General features: G+C 31.6%; 1 protein-coding gene across 1 annotated transcript; it reads right to left on the bottom strand.

Annotated features, from left to right (window-relative positions):
- Positions 1 to 2,366: 2,366 nt before the first annotated feature.
- LOC133204609 (placenta-specific gene 8 protein-like) lies at positions 2,367 to 6,066 on the bottom strand. Its single transcript, XM_061340361.1, has 4 exons — positions 5,998 to 6,066; positions 5,590 to 5,698; positions 2,716 to 2,861; positions 2,367 to 2,480 (listed from the first exon to the last, which is right to left on the bottom strand). Exons 1-4 carry the CDS (start codon positions 6,064 to 6,066, stop codon positions 2,367 to 2,369), a joined length of 438 nt encoding a protein of 145 aa, XP_061196345.1.
- Positions 6,067 to 10,992: the final 4,926 nt, after the last annotated feature.

The raw sequence follows: 10,992 nt of genomic DNA, 5'->3' as shown, positions 1-10,992 counted from the left end.
CTAAGGGAATTAAACTAGATGTATCTAAAAATTTCAAAAAAAATTTGCTAATTTATATATAGCGTAATACATAAAGCTGAATGCATGATGTAACCAAGTGTTTGCATGTCTTCATCAAATTCTAAGCAGATCTACCAAGAAAAATTGATGACATAATAGAAGATTCCAACCGAACATCTCGTTTTGCTTCTAATAAGTCGCTTTATAAACGTCATTTTTTTTATATACGTGAAACTCGAACTGATACATGAAATTCATCAGAAATTTCTGAAATATCTAGTGAAATTGATATACAAACGTGATAATTTTTACAATTAGACTCAGCAAGCGGAGGTCCGTAGAAATGTTTTGTGTGATTGATGGGCGTTTTATGCACACGATCATTCGAGTAATCATTTTAAAAAAATGTAAAATACCCGTGAAAGGAAATCAAGCTTGTGTAATCCTTTTGAATACTTTACAGATGTTTTGTCTGCCCAAAAATCTAAGTTAGAAGGAGAGAGTATGTCTGCTTATCCACAAAATGACAAAAAATGTTTAGGAAAGCCTTTAATTTTGTTCTTTGTGGAGGAATCGTTGGTCCTGGATGACTCTGGTAAATGATATTGTGCTGGAATTATTGTGTATGAGGTTGGTAATCTTTGATTGACCTTAAGTTTTATCTGGATACAAAAAAGAACACATATATACATACATACGAACGTACTTTTTTGCAATTTAAAACATCATGCGATACTTGTTTCTCGAATAAAAGCTTTGGATTGAATTCTTACTTCTAGCTAAATCCATTACTCTAGCTTTTAACAAAATTAAGGTCTTTCATTCTTTTGAATGAAAATACATGTATATCTTTACGAATTATCCTTTATATATATTAGAAATCATATCATTTCATAGCTTTTCACAAATACCAGTGATATTATATTATTTGAAAAATGAAACTTCGAACATCTTTGAAATAGAATACTTGAAGTTGACTGTGTTCAAATACAATTACTTTTTTCAATAATGATGATGTGTATAATTATTTGTCCAAAAAATAATATGTAAACCTATAGATAATTGTTTGTCAATCCAGATGTCGCTAGTTAAATGAAATTTGGAAACAAGATTATCCTTTTCTTTTTTGATTACACACCCCTGTATATTTGTATTCATGTATGGCTTCTGAAATCAATTTAGGTATTAAATGCACATCTTCTTTACAACAGGCGTACATGAAACTTAGAATTTTCTCATGTTACGAGTATTTTCGCTTCTGTGTTTTAGTTGGTTTGTTTGTTTTTGTTTTCGCCCTTTAAAACAATATCTTGCATCATTTATTCTCTCTCTTTTATAACTATAATAGATATAGACTATTAAAGCGCATCTTAAGTTGACATGAAACCTTCGTTATGAAAAATTTATTTAGTTTTGAAGCTAAATTGGAGGATTTTTGTTCACGGAATGCATTTTTGGCTTTTAGAAATTGATTGAGCACATGGATGTTTTTCATTTATAGAGAAACTTTACAACAGAATAGAAATAAAATTTTCTTTGGAACATCAGACCAGAAGTACCTTAAAGTAAATACAATCAAATAACATGACTTACATGACTATAGAAATATTAATTGTATTTATTCATATTTATATGTAAAATTATAAGGAAAACTAATTCTTTAATGAGATAATTGCGAATGTATATATATCATTTTATACAATATTTGTATATACATAATTATTCAATATTAAGACATTTAAATCTACAAGAAAAAGAGATAAATAGGAAATTAAAGTCACAAATCAAAACACATTGTTCAAAAATATTTTACTATTAGTAAATTATATCTGATTAATCAATCAAACATGAGTTATTCAATCCATCATGAAAGAAGCAAATGCATGCAAAAAACAAACAGACAAACAAAAAAAAAACCCACCCACCCTCCACCCCCAAATCCCAAAAGTGGGGAAAAAACAGGAACTCCTCTATACACAAACGTGCATTAGTATTTATTTCCTTTGAACTTTTCGTATTTGTTCAGGTGCTAAAAACAAAAAAAAATATTGTTTTATCACTACATGTATGATACTTTTCTGCATATTAAAGAAAATAAGAATGGGTAATATTTTTTATCAATATATAAAGATCTATTCGAATTGATTGATTCCGTTCATTATCAAACCGACATCTTGCATTAGTTTTGCTCTAATTAAAATGATTAAATTCTAAGAAAATTCTAATACTGAAATGACAATCCCAAATGGCACACGTGGATAAGCAGTGGACCATTTTTCACACATATCAAATAAGTTTATAACTAAAAGACAAACTTTGATATTCCATTTAAAATTTGTTATTCTCTGCAACAATAATATGGTGTTTTAACGCATGTTTAAGTCCTGATTAAGGCGGATGTTGTCCTGTTCACGTGACAGTTGACACATGACGCATTGTGGACACCAACAGACCATACAGCAGTCCTCACAGATACTGCCCTGTAATATAGGTCAGATAAAGGATGGTTAGATGTTTTAAAATATGAAATAAAATAATAAAATTATACAGCATTAAATGTAGATGATCAAGGGGATGGGAAATCCTTTTTTCAATTTTGAAAAGAAGACTTTCATAGAATACCAAAAGTATTATCGTACATGTAAACAGAGTAAATTTAGGGTATGGAATGTCAATGTATACATGTACTCGTAATAGTTACACAGTCAGTCTTACATAAATGTTGTTCTCTGCACGGATCTTGGTACGGAGAGGTATTAGTGCATATTGTCCTCCGAGAGCGATAGGCAGACAGCATGACTCTCCAAGTTTACTGGACAGGTAACATACATAACATGATGGACATAAAACCACAGCACAGCCTTTATTTAAACAAGAAAATAAGGTATATATATATATATATATATATATATATATATATATATATATATATATATATATATATATATATATATATATATATATGAAAGCAGACACAATCAGCTTATTAAATTCCATGATTTCAGCAATTTCAATTAAGCATATTATGGCATGGAGTCTTGCTTACAAATTATATCATTGATATTCTTGTAGAAATTTATAAATTTCTGTGTCAACCTTTATCACCCTATTGTGTCCAAATCCTATTCGGAAGGAACATAAATCTTCACTGAATGGGGAATACATGCTTATCAATATTTTGAATATAACTATAATTGTAAACCTTTTCTTGAGAAGAAAATTTTAAAAGATTTTTTTCCTTTCTTAAAATCTGGGTCTCATCCTTGATTCCGATGCATAATTTGAACACACTGCAATCTTCATTACACTGGATGTTTTTATCCTACTATTTGAAGCATGTATTTACTACCAATTGTAGCTCTTAGGTTCTTGTGGAAAATTTAAAAAAAATCCACTTATATCCATATCCAAATCATTGAGTCTCTGTTGCGGCCCCACCCAAAGCCCTGAGTCCATGGTCATGATTAGAGCGAACTTGAATCTCAGCTACGTGGGGATAAGTGGGGATAAGAATATATCCTTAAGACTAATTGTAACCCACCTGCTCTTGGGAAGAGAGTTTTAATAGATTTCTTCCTAAGTATTCCTATGTGAAACTTAGACTCCATTTAATAAGCTCCATGAAATGTTTAAACAAACTTATTTGGATCTATGCTATATTAAAAATTTCTGTTTTATGACCCTGTTTTTTTTTTTTTTAAAAAGACCCCGCCCTATTTTAAATGCTGATTGATTATTTCCCCTTCAAAGATCGAGGGTTTGAATCTTCATTTGAAAAAAAAAACATCTATGTTCCAAGGATGTTTAGTGCTAAGTTTGGTTAAAATTCTCCCTGTGGTTCTAAAGAAGTCTAAAATTTGGAAAGCTTACAGGCAGAAGGACGATGCGAAAACTACACTTAAACCTTTAACTCGTGTAAGTTATCAAAGAGACCTTTTGCTTTTCATATCGTACTATGAAACGTAAGCCATCAGTTTCAGTACGGTATTTATAAGGCCATCATTAAAAATATCTTAGTTTCCCCTAACCCGACCCTAAAATCTGAAGTTGGGTAGGTAGGTAGGTAAATTATTTTTTTTCTGACAGCAGTTATGAAAATGCATTCTGAAAAATTGAATAATATCTTTATAAATAAGAAAACCCCCCAAAAGAAACCGATTTTTAAACTGAATATCATACAAATGAAATTCAAAAGCAACAAGTATGGTAAATTAATTCACAAATATTATTCATTTGAACTTGTGAAATATCTCAGGCCAGTGTAAATTTATTGAAATCGAATATTTACAAAAGGATAAGATTCGCAAATACTCAACCATCGGACATCCGAGTATATTCTTCAAACCTACTATCATCTTCAAGTGCTCACACAGGCAAAATGTCAAGGATTTTGCGTGGCGCAGTGATAATAGAGTGTTTCGTTTTAGAGTCAGGACGTAATTTAGCAGCTTATTCTAAGTCACAGGTCCCGATGTGGGATGTGGAGAGTGGTCAGTCGAATGAGACTTTAAAAAACGTCCAGCGTCGCAGTATAGATGTTGGCATCAAAAATTAAAGATCCCTTACTGATGCTTAATGATCAGTGGCCATAGGTGCCGAATAAAAGTCTAAATTTGGAGCCCTCCACCAGGTAGATATTCAAATGTTGTCGGACAAACAATTTTAAAGGGATTTTAAAGCAAAGAAACAACCTATTTTCAAGGGCCTAACTAAAGAAAAATGCGTTGGACCTCTCAGGAGGCTGTACCAAAAGCCAATTTTAAAGATTTCTACACTATTTGGAAAGAGTGTACATGTATAAACAATATTTAATTCAACCAAACCATATCTAAATATGATTAAAATGCTATATATCTAATGTTAAAAGTCGCGAAGTTTAACCCATAAATAAAAGGAATGAAGAAACGACGTCTGAATTATATTTATCAAGATGAAATAATTATACAAAGACATATTTACAACTGCTATGGTCCCATATAGTAAAAATAGGATCATACATAAACTGTTTATTAGATCCAAACGAATGAAATCCAGTGAAGTTTATTGATATGTATACACAAGGTGGGCTCCTCATCTACTTTTGAGGCAGGCTTTGCCATGCTTACTACGTACATGTACATGTACGTTAATTTTAGAAGACACATTTGTAAATACAATCGAAACACTCTTTAGTCATGATATATTCAATTCACGAAATGTTTCAAGAGTGTAGGATTCTAATGAGTTAAAGATATACATATATGTTTAATAAGATCGATACGTCGCCGTTGTTTTATAACACAAACTAACCCTTTAATTGTGACCACATGTTGTGGGCGCCAAATCAGAGTAGAACAAAAGTCGCCGTTCTGATAAAAACAGATTTTAATAAAATCGGATTTTATGAAGTTGATAGACAATAAAAAAAATATTTGAACAATCTTATTAAAAAAACTTTTCAGTCGGCGCGATTTAAGTGGGTCGGTCGCGTTAGGGGAAACAAAGGTATTTTTTATTTTGGCCTAATTTAACATTTTTAAAATGAAGGTATAAGTTGAGAAACGCAAACTAATACTTGATCCCCTATAACTATGTCAAATGCAAACGTACAGGATCCAAAATCTTCGAAACAACCACATATGCCTGTGCTCCAGCCTCGTTTTGGAGGTCGAGTTGGTACTTGCTGTTGTGTTACAACTACGGTGGTGTTACTGGAATGCTATATCATTTAAAATAAAGAAAATATGTTTGTAAATAGTTCAGTTGAAATTTTACAATTTTCCATTCAAATTTCACATTTTCTATATAATTTATATTTTAAAACCTGGTAAGTTTACAAAAACAGAAAATTACACGTAGACTTAAGTCGAGGTATAGAAAAAGGAAATAGGTGAAAACTATATCAATAGTTAATTTTCTAGGTCTTGATTTAATAAAGTATGAACTATTAATTAATATTTTCCCAGAAATCCAATTTTCATCGATCAATTACATGTAACTGATATGATACAATTATACACTCAGAAATGTTCTACAGAACTTTGAAAATGGGTCAAGCATTTCAAAAGCATTGATAAATTTTATCATTTTTATGAAACACTGCAGAATCATTGATTGCTAAATGCAAACAAATCTTACATAAAAGCCAGTAGAAGAAGATATCGAATCTGACACTAATATTTATATAGAACGATAAAATACTTACGTAACCAAATGACTGTCCTGCCCCAGGTTGACCTGTAACCGGTCCGGGCTGCCCCGAGTACTGAGGGCCACCGTAGCCGGGTGGTTGTTCTTGACCACCATAAGGATGGACTTGGTTTTGATGCGGGGAAGCAATGGGAGGTTTAGAGTCTGTTTTTCCTTCTGTTTTTCCTATTTAAGAATTAAACATAGTGTAAATAATTTGATTTTCAAAAAATTTTGCTAAATGTTGTATGATCTTGGAAGAATACTTGATCAAGTACTTGTCAAGATGATGATTACAGAAAATCATTATTTACAATGTATGCAATATTTTGTTCTTTCTGGGCTTGATTTTGAGAATCTATGAAAATTTCATTATCTTGCCAGTTAGTTATTAAATGTTCTCCGTTGCTAAAACCCCAGTCACATTTCCAAAAACGATCGACGATTTAGGCAAAAATAGGATTCTTCGGGTGACAGTCGGCAGTTCATTGCCTGCTGTCTTGCCTGATTTTGACCTATTTTTTTCGTCGGCAGTATCAGTCAGGTCAAATTATAATATTTTCTGCGTCGGTGGCCGATTCCTTCATTTGAAGCAGTCCCGCTTAAATAGTCCGTCGATCAATCTTCGCTCATCCTCCGACAGTCATCAGTTTTTAAAGTCGGTGGTCGGTCGATCGACATTTAGGAATTGGGTTTTCGTAAACGTCGGACGACGGTGAAAAACAAACTGTGGCCTACATGTAGCAATCAATGATCGGGCGACGGTTAACCGACTTATAAATATTTTTACTTTTAAAGGCATCGGTGTTCCTAGGAATTAATGTGACTACTCTGCGTCGCCCGATACTAGTGTCGGCCGATCATTTTTTCTTCAGCCGACGATACGAGAAAAATTTGGTCGCCCGACCATCGGCTTATATATGACCTACATGTAGGCATAGGGTCTGCTCTGAGAGTACTATGGATTTTTCTCATGATACAGTAGGACTCGACGAAGAAACATTTACGTTTGACAAAAATTAAAATCCTGTAATCTTTACATAAATGGAGTGCAATGCGCATCGTTCTTTCAGAATCTTAATATTCTTTAAAATTTTGAAGAAATTGATTTCTCCCTTCATTTTCAAGGCCAAATTAAAAAAAAATAAAAATAGAAAAATTCAAACTTTAAAAATCAATTTCGAAAACTTTGATATAAGTGTAGGTAAACTTACATCAAGATAAGATCGGTTAAATAAAGAAGTTAAATTTTTTACAGTTCTTATTAATTCCATTTTTTTTCTTACAAAATCCCTAAAAAATTTCATCAGAAACACAAACCTGATTGTCCGTCCGCCATATTGCTTACAGGTAACTAAGGCAAACCCGACGCAACAATATGATATGATTTTATGCAGGAAAAGGAGTTTTCTATCTTATCAGCACAAGTTACGTCATTAGATAAGACCAGGAACATATAAAAATGCATCAATATCGATCTTATAAAACTCAAAATTTAAGAGGGGACATTCCAATTATCTAAAAAAAAAAGAAAAAAAAATAGATTTCATTTTCTTTTCTTCACAAGATTTTTACAAATCAATGCCAGAACAACATTGAAATGAAATATTTCTAGCGTTCACGAGAAATTAAGTCATTTTTATTACGTATTCATATTTAAAACTTAAGTTTTGATTAAAGCATATTTTACTCATATTAAAAAATTGCTTTAATTATAATTGCTAGAAATATATATATCGCTTTAATTAATTGGTTAGAAATATATATCGCTTAATTGCTTTTAAATATCTTAAGATTGGAATTCAGTGCAATAATTTCTTGATAATTTTCCTAAAAACAATATTTCTAGCCTAGATCACCTCTTGATTTCTTTCAGGTTTAAATGTTATTTTCAAACTCTTGATAAAAGTTTATTTTCTCAAAAAAGTTACTGATATAAGTAAAACAAAGAATAAAAAAAACAAAGCAACCCCCCCCCCCCAACATTATAGTCAATTATAGGCATATTAATGAAAAAATCGTGTCTAATGTTTTTAATGCTTCATTATCTTTGAAAGAAGGTCTTCAAAAAAAAAAAAAAAAAAAAAAATCCTCCCTCAATCGATCCTCAGCTAAAACATGCATTACTTAAAACAAGGACATCAACCTGAAATTTATTTCATCTGAATAAAATCGTTAGATTTAATTTTCATCTGAAAATTTTACCTGTAAATCTTCTGTTAATGACTTTTTGATACATATGCTGGAATATTGTATTTTCAAGGATAAACATATGAATGCTATATGTATGAAAACCTGATCGAAATATTCCTCCACAAGAAAATGGGATGAAGGAACGAGAATTAGTAAGATAATTTCAAAATATCAATTATATGAATGTCATTATGACTTTGAATAAGAGCACACACATGGACATATGTAATATATTCAGACTTGCAAAATTTAGGGAGATGGCGTAATAGATTTTTAGAACTTGTGCCGAATCACTTTGAACTAATGAATTACAAAATATATTCAAATCAAATTGACGATAAGCAAACATGCAATTGTGTCATATAAATGTATACCGGTACTTTCTAACATACTCAGCTAAAATCACTAGTTAGGAAAAAACAGGTTTTAGATCTGCCGACTTCGTAATGTACAAGGTTGTATCTTTTTTTTTTACTTTCATTATTGGTGTTTCGTTTTCTACGATTACCTGGAAAGTGTTATCGAGTTCTGGTTTTCATTCTGAGTTCATGAGGTTCCTGTTTTTGATTTCTTGAAATCAGACATCGTATTTTCAGAAAATAAAATTTTAATATGCACCTAGCCACACGTCCCCAAGCTTTAGACTGAATACATTCTTGTGTTGAATGAGCAATTGATAAGAACCTTAACAACTAGTTATATGGAGGATAATTTAATTTTAATAAAGTGTAAAGAAACAAATACAGTCTACAGACAAAAAGATTGTAGGCAACTGATGAGTTCGATGTTTACTGTAAAGTAAGGTTTATATCATTGGGTATGATATAAACCTTGCTTTGAATCTTCATCCATTATAACAGGCATTATTGAACCTTTCAATCGGGCATAACGCATTTGTAGTAAAAAATACTTTATAAAGCATTTTAAACTCGTATAGAGACGTCACCATACACAAGCGAATAGCTTCAAGTTTAAACCTAAACTCGGCACCCAGGGTTATTGTCGTTGGGAATGGTTGTATATTACATTTTGAATTTATGCACCCGTATCGAAGTTTTTGTAACGCAAAAAAGGAAGAAATTATAATGACTTTCAAAAAGCATAATAACAAAGATCAAAAATCGTTTGGTAAATGACTCATAGCTTATTGCCATCTTGCAAACAGTTTGCTTGCTAAATGGTCTAAATAAGATTGTCAAAGTATTTGAATTTTCAGTCTTGGATCAAGGTAGCCCCGACCAGCAATATGTACCCAGGCCTAGGGAACATACATTTCATACTTTTAAAAGAGATATAAATTTTGATGAAAATCACACAGTTTTCCTGCAAAATGACATGAGTAAAAAAGATTTTTAATACAAAATAATTTGAACCAGGATTCATTGCATAAATTAAACAAAATTGTTAGATCGAGTGCAGTTGCTCATTATAATAATTTTTACAGTTTGCAGCTACATATAGATGTCCAAGACATGTAACCAACTAAGCCCTACTCTGATGCCGGTGTCAAAGAGTAAACCTTCCCCCGTAATAAAATATCCACTAAGTAAGTCTATGCTATTTAGCATGTGCACTGTTTGTCATAAGACAATATGAAAAATACCAGCATTACAGTCCACTTGACCTTGACCTCTGACCTACTTCGCAAAAAATACCCCAGGCAGTTTAATTTAACTTATGACTTTTGAATTTTGAGATGCGGGATTTTGATAATTAGCATTTGTACATGTTTATGAGCTCATGATACTGTACTTTGAAACTGTATGATATTCAGTTACCACACAAACTCTACGAAAATACATCGGGATCGGTATTTCACAGTGGATCGTGTTGTCAATTGCAGTAAAGACAGACTGCAATCTCTTTTGGGGAATAGTTGGAAACACGTTGAGCTCATGATACAATACTTTGAAACTGTATGATATTCAGTTACCACACAGACTTATTTTAAATACTATTAAAATACATTGGGATTGGTATTCCACAACTGGTCGTATAGATTGAGAATTGCAGTAAAGACAGACTGAAATCTCTGTTTTGATGGAAGGATTGTTGGAAGCACGTATTTATAAAATGATAAAAAGTTATTTCTAATAATTTCAATTTAATTATTCATTTGAGGGTAAGGGAATCATATTTTCTTTGATTGTCAGATTCTATGGCAGTCTTATACTATCCCTGGATGCCATTTTTTCTTTGCAGGCAAATGCATGAACACTATCATGCTAATAGTAAATAAAAAGCTGACCACTCTAAGATTTATTTACATTTATTTACTAAGCAGGTGACACATGCGTTCCTTGGAACACTCTAGTTTGTGTTTAAGGCATTTTCACTGCGCTATTGCGCCTTTTTTCGTATTACGCATTTTAACTTTGCCTTACAACGCCTTTTAAATATCGTTTCTGCTTGTTTTTTAAGGTTGACCCAAATGAGCTTTCGTAAGAATTTTAAAAAAAAGACCATTTTTTTTAAAATCAAGAAAACACAGTTTTTATTCTTAAATTTAAATTTCATACATTTATAGTTTGATTTGATAAGTAATAGAATTTTTACGGGTCCAGTCCATAACTTTATTTGGAACCTCTGACATGAATAAAGTCAGATGAAAGAAGGCTGTGTCATTGTACT

The sequence above is a fragment of the Saccostrea echinata genome, unplaced genomic scaffold, assembly GCF_033153115.1.
Source record: "Saccostrea echinata isolate AGI-Se365-2 ecotype Australia unplaced genomic scaffold, CSIRO_AGI_Sech_v1 ptg000054l, whole genome shotgun sequence".
Classification (NCBI taxonomy): Eukaryota; Metazoa; Mollusca; class Bivalvia; order Ostreida; family Ostreidae; genus Saccostrea; species Saccostrea echinata.
The sequence above is the reverse complement of the archived record's forward strand: the minus strand, read 5'-3'. Positions and strand labels throughout refer to the sequence as shown.